The 12,376-nt window shown below is 39.8% G+C and overlaps 2 protein-coding genes across 5 annotated transcripts in view; one reads left to right on the top strand and one right to left on the bottom strand.

Annotated features, from left to right (window-relative positions):
* VEPH1 (ventricular zone expressed PH domain containing 1) overlaps positions 1 to 12,376 on the bottom strand; it is a 215,110-nt gene that overhangs the window by 153,165 nt on the left and 49,569 nt on the right. The gene's annotated exons all lie outside the window — the stretch shown is intronic.
* Positions 6,075 to 10,887, top strand: PTX3 (pentraxin 3; the record flags this gene model as incomplete). The annotated part of the gene is made up of 3 exons (XM_082839327.1): positions 6,075 to 6,204; positions 6,652 to 7,056; positions 10,274 to 10,887. The coding sequence occupies 3 exons, from the start codon at positions 6,075 to 6,077 to the stop codon at positions 10,885 to 10,887; spliced, it is 1,149 nt and encodes a 382-aa protein (XP_082695453.1).

Below are 12,376 nucleotides of genomic sequence, written 5' to 3'. Positions count from 1 at the left end.
CATTCATAAACTAATATATTCTTCTTCATTATGAAATATTTCAAGCCATTAGACAAATATAGGCAAAAATATAAGGACCACTGGTGTGCCTACCAACCAGCTTTACCAAAACTTAACCTTGTACCGTAATTGCTTCCCACCCCACTCACTTCCTTTTCTCCCCAGAGGCAACCACCAACCTGAAATTGGTGTTTACCATCTTCGTGAATGTTTTTACACTTCAATTGTATGTGAATATATCAATAAGCATTTACAGTGTTCTTTGCATGCTTTAAAATTTTATATCAATAGTATATTGTACATATCTTTGTGCAACATATTTTTTCCCATCCAACATTGTATTGAAGTTTTATATCCAAGAAGTTCTCCTTCATTTATTCTCACAGCTGTATGGTATTCTATTGTATAAATATGCAACAATTTATTCATATACTATATGGTTGGAAGATTTTTATTATTGTTATTATTGTTATTATTTGCTTTCACCAATAGTGCTGCAATTTTTAGACTATTTCGTTGTGCATAAATGGGAGATATTCCCTTGGGTACTGATTCTGAGCTTAATGTGCTTAGAAATGACGTGGGCAACTTGTTAAAACACAGATACTGATTCAACAGATTGGAGGTACAGCCTGAGAATCTGAATTTCTAACAGGCTCTCAAGTGATGTTGATGGTCCCTGGACCACATAATTAAGTAGCAAAGCAGTGGGGTTTTCCCTCGGAGTTAAGTTTCTAGATGTTCCAAAATTTCTTTGCAACGTGGTTGTAGTAGTTTTCTATAGCTGCCATAAGAAATTGACAAAAACTGCGCCCCAAAATAACACAAATTTATTATCTTATATTTCCATAATACAGAAGTCTGGCATGAGTCTCACTGGGCTAAAATCCAGGTACTGGAAGGCCTGGGATCCTTCCTGGAGGTTGTAGGAAGGAACCGTTTCTTGGCTTTTCTAGCTTCTGGAGACCACCAGCATTCCTTGCTTTGGGGTCTCCTTCCTCCATCTTCAAAGTCAGCTACAGAGCAACTCTTTGATCCTGCTTCTGTCACTACACCTCTTCCTCTGCTTCTCTCTTCTGCCTCTCTTCCACTTAAGCACCCTTGTGGTGACACTGTGTCCATCTGGATAATCTAAGATTATCTCCTTATATGGTAACCTTAATTCCATCTTCTGTGCAATGAAACACAACATGTTCACAGGTCATGGGGATTAAGATGTGGATATCTTTGGGGAGGGGTTCATTATTCTGCCTACCATCACGATTATAACAATTTACATACCCACCAGGAGCATGAATGTTTCTGTTGCCAACATTTGGTCTTGACAGACATCGGTTTTTGCCAATCTGATGGGGTGTAAGGTGACACCTCATTTTTTGTTTTAATTTTCATTTATTTACTCACTTGTAAGGCTGAGCACCATTTTTATATGTTTTCAGGTCATTTCCTCTGCCGTGATTTGGCCATTCGTATCCTTTACCTATTTTCGATTGGGATGTTTGTGTTTTCTTATTGATTTGTAGAAGTTCCTTATTTATTCTGGATACTAATATTTGGTCTATTAGTTTTAAAGTTGCAATCCTAATGGAGTTGATTTTTAAATTTTTTATTTTATGGTTTTTAAAGATTTTGTTATTGAGAAATTTTTCCCTAATATAATGAATATGTTCATAAAAATATTCTACTATATTTTCTACTAAAAGCATTATGATTCTTTTTTAAATTTATTTTATTTATTTGGCCACGTTGGGTCTTCGTTGCTGCGTGCAGGCTTTCTCTAGTTGCGGCGAGTGGGGGCTACTCTTCGCTGCAGTGCACGTGCTTCTCATTGCAGTGGCTTCTCTTGTTGCAGAGCACGGGCTCTAGGCACGCAGGCTTCAGTAGTTGTGGCTCTCGGGCTCTAGAGTGCAGGCTCAGTAGTTGTGGCGCACGGGCTTAGTTGCTCCGTGGCATGTGGGATCTTCCTGGACCAGGGTTCGAACCTGTGTCCCCTGCAATGGCAGGCGGATTCTTAACCATTGCGCTACCAGGGAAGACCTATGATTTCGTTTTTATGTTTGTCTTTAATCCATCTGGATTTTACTTTTTGTATATATGAGGAAGGGATCTAATTATAAATATATATTTGTGTGTATATAAACAATTGTCCCAGATCAATTTATTGAGTGGCCAACTGTTTCCCTTCTGATTTGTAATACTTCTTTCATATATAAAGTTTCCCATGTATCTGGATCTGTTTCTGGTTATTTGTCATACCTTCACCAATTATATATTTTCTTCATTACAATAACTTTATAATAAATCATTATATCTCACAGGGCAAATTTCTTCATCTTCTACTTCAAATTCCTCTACTTTATATAAATTTTACCATTAGTTTGTCAACTTCCTTGAAAAACTAGGTTAGGATTTTTTTCTTCACATTGAATATATAGACTAATTTGGAATAATTGACATCTCTGTGAAACTGAGTCTTCTTATTCAAGAACTTGATATATTCTTCTATGTAATTTTTTTATGTCTTTCAAAGTTTTGTGATATTAGCTGTACCTTATATATCTTTTGTTAAATAGATTCCTAGGTATTCCATATTTGTTGTTGCTATTGTAAATGAAAGTTTTGGGTCTTTTAAAGATATTTTCTATTTATGTGCTGCATTAAGAAAGCAACTGATTTTTGTACATTGACCTTTCATCCAGCAAAAGTTTAGTTCTTTTATTAATAAACTGTCTTCAGAGTCTCTTAGATTTTCTGTATATAGATAATCAACTTACAATAACTGATGAAAACTTCGTTTCTTTCCATCCTTATTCCTTACATTTCTTTTTTGTCCTACTTTACCGGCTGGGACCTCAAACACTTTGATGAATAGAACCAGTGTCCACTGGTATCGTTTTATTATTCCTGTCTTTAGAGAGTATGTTTCTAAGGATTCATCATAATGTATGTACATGTTTCTACACATTTTTGGTATTTAGATTTTATCAGTTTAAGTTCCTGTCTTTTTCCTAGTTTGAACATGAATGAGTGTTGAATTTTATTAAACGATTTTTCTGCACCTGTCCACATGACCATATGATTTCTCCTTTAACTTGTTATTGTAGTAAATTAATGAATATTCTAATGTTTAATCAATCTTATACTCTTAGAATACACTCAGCTTGGTTATGATGCATTTTAATGCATAGATTGCTGGATTTTGGCTCATACTTCATTTAGAGTTTTCACATCTATATCCTTAAATGAGACTGACTTGCAGTTTTCCTTTCTTGTACTGACCTTGTCTCTTTTTAGTATCATACTTACTAGACATATAAAAAGAATTTAGTGCATTCCTGCACACTTTATTCTCAGAGGCCCTTTATATAAAATGGGGATTACATGTTCCTTGCTTGGTAGAACTTGCTTATCAAACCTTCTGAGCAATGTTCCATATATTTCATCATATCAAAATTTAAATTATGTAGTTTAAATTTCTGCATCCTTTCGCAGTTTTTTGGCATTTGAATGATCAGTTATGACAGAAGTGAACCTATCAGTTATGAGAAGTACGTTAAAATCTGTCTTTATGATTATGGATTTGTCAATTTCTTCTTATAAGTCTGTCAATATTTGGCATATTTTTTTGAAACTACCAGATAGTTCTGAGATATCTTCCTGGTAAAGCATTTCATCATAATTTAATTTCTCTCTTTGCTTTAAAGTCTACTTTTGACTGATATTAATACAACTATGCTAGCTTTTTTGAATTGCCCTTGTTTGGTATATTCTCTCACCACTTTAAAATTTTTTTGTTTTCGAGATTTCTAGATTCTTATGTTTTATGTGTGACTCTTGTAAGTGACTTATAGCTGGACTTAAAAAATATTTCTATCTGACAAACATTTGTCTCTTAACTGAAAGTTTGTTTCATTAATATTTATAGTGATTACTGGTATATTTGGATTTATTTTTACGTTACATTGTGCTTTTTTTTTTTTTTTTTTTTTGCGGTACGCGGGCCTCTCACTGTTGTGGCCTCTCCCGTTGTGGAGCACAGGCTCCGGACGCGCAGGCTCAGCGGCCATGGCTCACGGGCCCAGCCGCTCCGCGGCATGTGGGATCTTCCCGGACCGGGGCACGAACCCGTGTCCCCTGCATCGGCAGGCGGACTCTCAACCACTGCGCCACCAGGGAAGCCCTACATTGTGCTTTTTACTTATCTTGCTCTGTCTATGCTTTTCTTCCCTACTTCACTGCTTCCTATTGAATAGGTCATTTTTTTTTTTTTAATTCACTCTATTCCTTCTATTTGGACATTTTATTTCCTTTTGGTTTTGGTGGCTGTCCTTTAAAAGATAAACATTCTTGAACTAACAAAGAAAAATTAATTTTCCTGTCTTGAACAATGAAAGGATTTTAGAATTACTTTCTTAGCTCTTTCTTCCAGTTCCTTAATATTCTCTTCAGCTTCAGCCTAATTTGTCATTTAATCCATTCCTTGAAGTTTTAAAATATTTCAATTAACTTTTCTTTAATTCTAGAAGTTATATTTGATTCTTTAAAAAAATCAGTGTCTTTTTCTTTTTTCATGTTTCCAATTCCTTCTTGTAGATCTTAAATCACTTTAAACACACTTATTTTCTAGTTTCTAGCTGATATTTTAAATAAGTGAAATTCTTGAGGGAGGGGTGTCTAATCCCTTTGGTTTCTATTGGTTCTAATTTATGGTGGATTGTTCCCTCATATGTTTAAATAATTTTTATTATGAATTTATTTTTAATAATAAATATGTGTCAGGCAGTATACATTTGAATCTGGAACATGTATGAGGGCAGGCCCAAAGTCACAAACTCTCAGAGACCCTGTAGAGTTCAGTCAAAGAGAGCTATGCTTACTTCTCACTTTCTTGAGCTAGGGCAGAGACCAACTGAAATCCAATAGGTAACTCCTCATCCTGGCCTAAGCCTTGTTCCCATATGGCCATTAACACTTGGTTATCACAGAACGGACAACATGTCCTCCCCTTCACCTCCCCTCGGGGGAGGGGGCCTAGCATCAGCTCTTGGGCTTTACTGGTCTGTTTTTGGTTCCCTCTCTTTGGCCTCTGGATATCTCCCTTACTTTATTGGAAGTTTATTTGTACATTTTAAGTTCTTATTATTATTCTAATGTAAACACATTTCTAGGTTTTTTTTTTCACCAGAGTTTTCAGCTTATATAGATCTCCATATATTGGCAGAAGCAGGAATCCCTAAATTTAGTTTAGAAATATGATCTTTGACTCTAAGCCTAGTGAAATAATATATCCACATAATTTCAGGTTATGAAAAGAAACACACCTAAAATCAGTTAATTCCTTTTCCCCAGCTCCTTCTCATTCTAGGTTTACCAGTTTTGCTGTGTTTGTCATTAGAAAGTCCATTTATAAAAGTATAGTTGCAACTCCAGAAGGATTAAAGGTGGAATAACTCGGAATGGATTTGGCTTCTAGAGCCATACAAATTTTTACTGTGTTGGTTTATCTTGAAATCAGAGTAACTTTCACAGTTTAGACCTGTAGAACTGTGTACAAAGAAAAGTGAAAAAAAGTTTTCTATACATAACAGTGGTGAAACAATGCGAGTGCACACAAAATGCTGAAATGATGCTCTTGCTTTCACACCTCTATGCCTGCTGAATTATTTCTCCCCCTAATACCCCTCCCCTCCCTCTCATCCTTCAGTGCTACCAATTCAAGTTACAACAGCTAATCCCCAGGGGGAGACAGTCCTAGCCCAGTCTCCCCACCTCTTTCGCCTCTGACCCTCTTCCAATTAATCTGACTGCAGTGTAAACCTTTGTGGTTTACTATTGTGCAACTCCCCACGTCTCCTTCGCCCTCCCCCCCACCCCTCCCCCCCCAATTCAGGGGAACTCCCGTGAACGCAGTGCCACTGGCATTACTCATTCATCCCCATTCAGACCTTCCCCAGCATTTATTAAGGGCTCTCAGCTCCTGCCTCTCACTCTCCTCCGCTCCTTCTCCACTCACTTGAGAGCCTCTTGTCTCGTCCCCTCCCGACGTCTGTGGGAAGAACTTTGTCTCTTCAGCAATGCATCTCCCTGTGATTCTGTTTTGTGCTCTCTGGTCTGCAGTGTCGGCCGAGAACTCGGATGAATATGAGCTCATGTATGTGAATCTGGACAATGAAATAGACAATGGACTCCATCCCACGGAGGACCGTAAGTTCATTTTAACTGTTTCTCTGCTAACCCTAATTACATATCCGCCTCTTTGGGTCTAAGTATTATACATATATTTTGTAGCCAATGAAATAAGCAAAAAAATTAGTTTGTTTTGCAAAAGAGAAAAGCACGTTAGGAAAGGGAGCGTTTTCAAAAAGTTACTTCTGTCAGAGATACATAATGGGTCGAACTGTATGAAATCGCCTATATTCTCGTTTTGAGCTCCATGAACGGCAATTTCATAGAGTTCAACTTCATATAAACTTGCATGGTTTCTGTCATACTCGAGATATTTACATGCTGTTTTTTTGCAGGTATCCTGAAAGGAAAGGGGGGGGGGTACTGGGGATGAGTACTTGGGACCACCGAGGGAGGTCGGCATTTTACAAGGCACACCCGAGGAGGGCCTGGGCGGGTCGGTAACGCGTGTGTCCCGTGCTCTAGCTACGCCGTGCGACTGCAGTCGGGAGAACTCCGAGTGGGACAAGCTCTTCATCATGCTGGAGAACTCGCAGATGCGGGAGGGCATGCTGCTGCAGGCCACCGACGACGTCCTCCGGGGTGAGCTGCAGAAGCTGCGGGCCGAGCTGGGCCGGCTGGCGGGCAGCCTGGCGAGGCTGTGCACGCCGGTGGCCCCCGCCGAGGCCAAGCTGGCCCGGGCACTGGATGAGCTGCTGCAGGCGAGCCGCGACGCGAGCCGCAGGCTGGCGCGCCTGGAGGAAGCCGGGGCGCTGCAGCCGCAGGAGGAGGCGGGGCGGGCCCTTGGCGCAGTGCTCGAGGAGCTGCGGCAGACGCAGGCCGACCTCCGCGCTGTGCAGGGCTGGGCGGCAGGACGCTGGCTGCCAGCAGGTGAGGACGCTGGGCCGGGCGGGGACCCCCACGCGGCTTCGTTCTCGGAGCGCGAGTTGCGGGAAGCCGAGTCAGCCAACCCTCTGGGGGAGGCTTTAGTGAGAGGAAACACACACACACACCCTTCTGTTTCTCCATGCATGGTCACAGAGCTCAGACACACCATACAAGGCGGGAAAATTGCTTTCAAAAGTAGTCTCCAGTCCCGAGGAATCCAGAGGATAGATGTGCACGTAATCATCACAGTCTTGAAATAGACGTCAAGGGGCCCCACACTGACACCCGATCCGACCAGGCGTTACAGGAGCTCTATTGGCCGGTTATAACCGTGACCTCTCTCGGTGTCAGCTTCCCTCCGTTAGGGATTTCCACTTCGTCTAATTTTAGCCGGCTTCTCTCTTTAGGGGAGCTCTGGTTCCCCGCGCTATTTCAGGGCACAGCCTAATTTTTAGGAAGGTTTTCCAATCCCTGGGCTGGCCCCTCCTCCCTGCCTGTTCCAAACAAAAGACTTGAGGCTGAATCTGATCTCCCAAGGGGTCCCCCCAGCCCTCGGGTCTGTGAAATGAGCGCCAGAGTGAGGTCCAGGGTGTGAGGTTTGGAATAAACCAGGGGCTGAGGGATCCAAAGAGAGACAGTAAGATGTAGGAGCCAACTGGTATCCAGGTGGCACCCCAGGGATGTGGAGGATCAGGGTGAAACAGGAGAGAGGCAGTTCAAACCAGATGCAACCTGTTGAAGTCCCATCTAATACTAAGTGAATTTTCAAACACATGTGGGCTCAAAATAATACATTCGAAAGACAGTTCAAGGAAATAAAGAGTAGATTTGGAGCCAAGTAACACTCCTTTGTAAGTCAAAATTTCTAAGAAATGGTGATGTAACAATTGTGGGTTACATTAGAAAATCTGTGTCCTATGTAAGAAAATATGACTTACACTTTTCCTGAGCATCTTATGAACAGAAAACAATTACAAAAAGCACCATCCTTTCTTTATGTCCAATAAAGCAACTCTTATTGGATGGGGTAGGAGAAGAATCATGCATGTGTGAGAGCATGTTGCATTTAAAATTGCAGAAACCATCCCAGAATATGAGTCTTTCCTAAATAACTGAGGACTATCAGTACAGAACATATTTTTTAAAATATTAAGTAGGGCTTCAGAGGGGGGAAAATCATAAAATCAAATATACAACAGATCCTCAATGTAAGTGACAAGGAGACAAATTATAATTCTTTAGCTGTTTTAATGGATGAAATTTCTTGTCTTTTGCAAACCATGTATAAATCATTGTACATATCACATACCAGGAAAACTGAAGAATTACGCTGTTTCACTTCCACCTCTGCATACTAGTTAGAGCAGAAGAGGGATGTATTTCTGAATTCCAAAATGTTAATTTCTTATTATAATACATCCTCTACTAATACTTTTACCCACATGCTTTGATTTCTTCTCTCTTGGTTTCCTGCCAGCTTGGCTCCTAAGGGATTCCTAATCATTCTGTTGTCAGCCTCTTAAGAACCTGGTTTTAATTCTGTTTGGTCTTTGATAATATAATCAGAAAAACCTATTAGTTAAAAGCCATTTCATGAGAGAGTTTCTGACATTTTAAAGACATATCAAGAGCCTCAATCACTGGCCCCCAAAAGAAGCCACAAAAAAACTTGTCAACATGCAGTTCTACTCCATGAACTCACATAACCAGTGCAGCCAACAGGGGAAGCTGGGTCTCTGAGAAGCAATCAAGGAAGGCTTTGGAATGCAATCCTAACTGCCTGGGCTTATTTAAACAGGAAATCAGTTCATGAGATTGTAGTTGGCACCCTCTCTGAACACTACTGAAACATTAGAGAGTATGTCAAATGCCCATGCATATGGTGATCTTTTGTTCCATGATCTTTGATTGATTTAAATAACATAGCTAGAAAAGCATGTACCTACCAATTTCATCTGAAAAAAGAATCAACACCTCATTAAAAATTAATTTAAAAAAATCTTCAGAAATTCAAATTATTCAGTGAAAAAGTTAATACCAAAGTATGACAGGACCAATTTTGAGCTTTAGTATGATAGTTATTTTTCTAGGATTTTCTGAACCTCATTATCTTCTCTGACTATTTCTAAAGGATAAGGTCCATCTGCTTAATTTTTTCAGGATGGAGCCTAGCCTTCAGCCACTTGTAGGCAGTTAGCTTAGTTTACCACACTTTGCGTGGATATTTGGTTCCTGTAAGTTCTATTCACCAGTTAGTCTTTAAAAGCTCTGAGAGTTTGCTTTTTAAAGGTATCTTATGGTAAATCTTCTTTAGGTTGTTATAAACTGAATACCTAGCCCTACTTTAGATTTTTTAAAATTCTTTCTTTATATGGTCTTTTATGCATATATGAGGTTAGCACAAGGCAGAGCTCACTTGTTAAAGGCTTTAGCACATTATTTCCTAGAGACACCTAAAAGGTCTTCACTTCAGCAGCTGCAGCTCCCTGACTTGGCCATGTGACCTGGAGATGGACAGAGGTGGGAATTTACTAAGCTCCCAACCCCCAAGTTTGAAAGTCTCCTTCTAAGTGCGTATTAGCAGAAATATATACTCTATCCGACCCCTCGGAAGAATTCACTCTTCCTTAAAGGTTTTCTGTTACGGCTTACATAGCATTTATAAGCATGTGGACAGAGTAAGAATTTTTAAGCATATCTTTGGTCCACAGAGCTCTTCTCGACTGCTACATGCTTGTTCTTTACGGACTTGCAGAATATTACAAGGAGAATGGAAGAGCCTTTGACAGATAACTATAAAGCCTGGAGAGATTGTGGGGCTCATCGAAAGCAACACAGCTTACTAGTAGTAAAACAAACTGAATTCCAGCTCTTTTAGCCAAATCCAGGGCTTCTTCTACCACTAAGAGGCAATGCAGTGTGCTGGTTAAGGGTGTGGCTCCTGCTGCCAGAGTGCCCAAGTTCAAACCCAATTTTACCATTTCTCTGTATGCCTTCTGTTCCATTTACATGCTTCTGAATGAGACAGTTGATTTTCCTTATTCCTGTTTTCTTTCCTTTATAGAGATTTTATACTTGGGTCCCTCAAGTCATAACATATTGCTGCATATAGTTTTTAACCGTAGTCATTAAAAGGCCCATCCTAAAATGCCTAACTGCCAGAATCATTTCGGAATGAATTTGTATTTTCTTTCATATTCTTACTCCCTTGCTACTCTAGGTTGTGAAACAGCGATTTTATTCCCCATGCGTTCCAAGAAGATTTTTGCAAGTGTGCATCCAGCAACACCAATGAAACTTGAGGCTTTCAGTGCCTGCATTTGGGTCAAAGCCACAGATGTGTTAAACAAAACTGTCCTGTTTTCCTATGGCACAAAGAGGAATCCGTATGAGATCCAGCTGTACCTCAGCTATCAGTCCATCGTGCTTGTGGTGGGTGGAGAGGAAAACAGACTGGTCACCGATACTGTGATTTCCCTGGGAACGTGGACCCATCTGTGCAGCACCTGGAATTCAGAGAAAGGGCACGTGGCCTTGTGGGTAAATGGTGACCTGGTGGCCGCCACTGTAGACATGGCCACGGGTCACCTTGTTCCCGAAGGAGGAATCCTGCAGGTTGGCCAAGAAAAGAACGGCTGCTGTGTGGGTGGTGGCTTTGATGAGACATTAGCCTTTTCTGGCAGACTCACGGGCTTCAACATCTGGGATCATGTTCTCAGCAATGAAGACATAAGAAAGACCGGAGGAGCAGAGTCCTGTCACATCCGGGGCAATGTGGTTGGGTGGGCAGTCACGGAGATTCAGCCCCACGGAGGAGCGCAGTACGTTTCTTAAGTGTGGTGAAACTCTACTTAAAGCCAAAGAAAGAAACTCACATTTTAAGCATATGCCACTTGGGAAGGTCTAAAAACCTGAATGCATTATTAAGAACACTTGAGACTAATGAAGGAGAGAGTTGAGATCAATCTTTATTTATCTTGGCAAAATACTGAATAAATAGTCGAAGGGGAGACATTGGAGAAGGCTTTTGGGGATATTGTTACTAGACTTTATGCCATGTGCTTTCAGATTAATGCTGTGTCTTTGTCAGATAAACTCTCAAATAATGAAAAAAGACTGTATGGTTGAACAGAAGGACAATTGTTTTACTTTTCTTTGGCTAATTTTGTTTTGGCCAGAGATGAATTTTACATTGGAAGAATAATAAAATAACATTTGTTGTCCACTGTTCATTGTATTTGGTACATACCTTATTATGAAAAAATGATGACAGAACATATTTATACTACCATGTGACTTAACAAATACAAATGTAGTGTGTGTTATAATCAAATGTCATTTTTTGAGGAGATAGTTATATAAGTTATATTGTAAAATGGTTTTGTATTAATTTTATTGAGACTATTTTTGTAAATCTCTTCTGTAAATAAAATATTTTATAAAAATGAGTCCATGTCATCTAATTATAAATTTAAAATGTTTGGGAGCAAATCCACACTTTTTTTTAATCTAAAGCAGGCAATTAGTTTTCAGATACTAATCTGTTATGTAAATAGTAATAGTTACTATCGTTAGAAACAAACTATAGAGTTGTTTTAAGCATTGGCTTCCTATAAATCATAGGCAAGAAATATGATCTTGGCTAAGTCAATTCATCTCTCTGGGTTTTAGTTTCCTCAACTGAGAAATCAAGGAATTGAAGAAATAATGATTCCTTCCAATCTGATGATGCTCTGAGCATATACAACTTTCTGTCCCATGTATACAGGGGAAAAAATATGAATTATATTCAGAGTTCCTCAGATTCACATGATACCTGCAAGAGATGGTTTAGGACTGTTATTGGGGAGATCTAAAAATCTGGAAAAGAAACAATGACTTCTGCCCTTAATACACATCCCATTCTCTTACGCATAAAGGAGAGAACAGTCAAGTCCCTTCAACCTGTAGATGGGGAGATAACTCTCTACCACACTAATGTTCTCTTCCTGTAGAGGCGACGCAAGCAAGGGTTGACAGAAGAACCACAAAGCCACATGTGAACATCAGTAGGAAATGTGGTAGAACCACAGTGATGATGTGTCCGCCTAAAGGTAGGACCTGAACAACCACAGGTCATCTCCTGTTCATGAGGTGTGGAGAAGGGAGCCAGGAGTAATTGTCAAACCACATTTTGTAACTAACTAGCCTGGTCTTTAGACAAGTTATTTAACTCCTCTGGAACTTCTCAGTAAAAGGAGGGGGTTAAACTCTTAGTGTCCAGTGAAATTCTATAAATCTAGGAATCTTTGAAGATATACTCATGGTATCAATACAGCTTCAC

Source organism: Leucopleurus acutus, assembly GCF_964270905.1.
Source record: "Leucopleurus acutus genome assembly, chromosome: 5".
NCBI lineage: Eukaryota > Metazoa > Chordata > Mammalia > Artiodactyla > Delphinidae > Leucopleurus > Leucopleurus acutus.
This window is presented reverse-complemented; position numbering and strand designations above follow the sequence as displayed.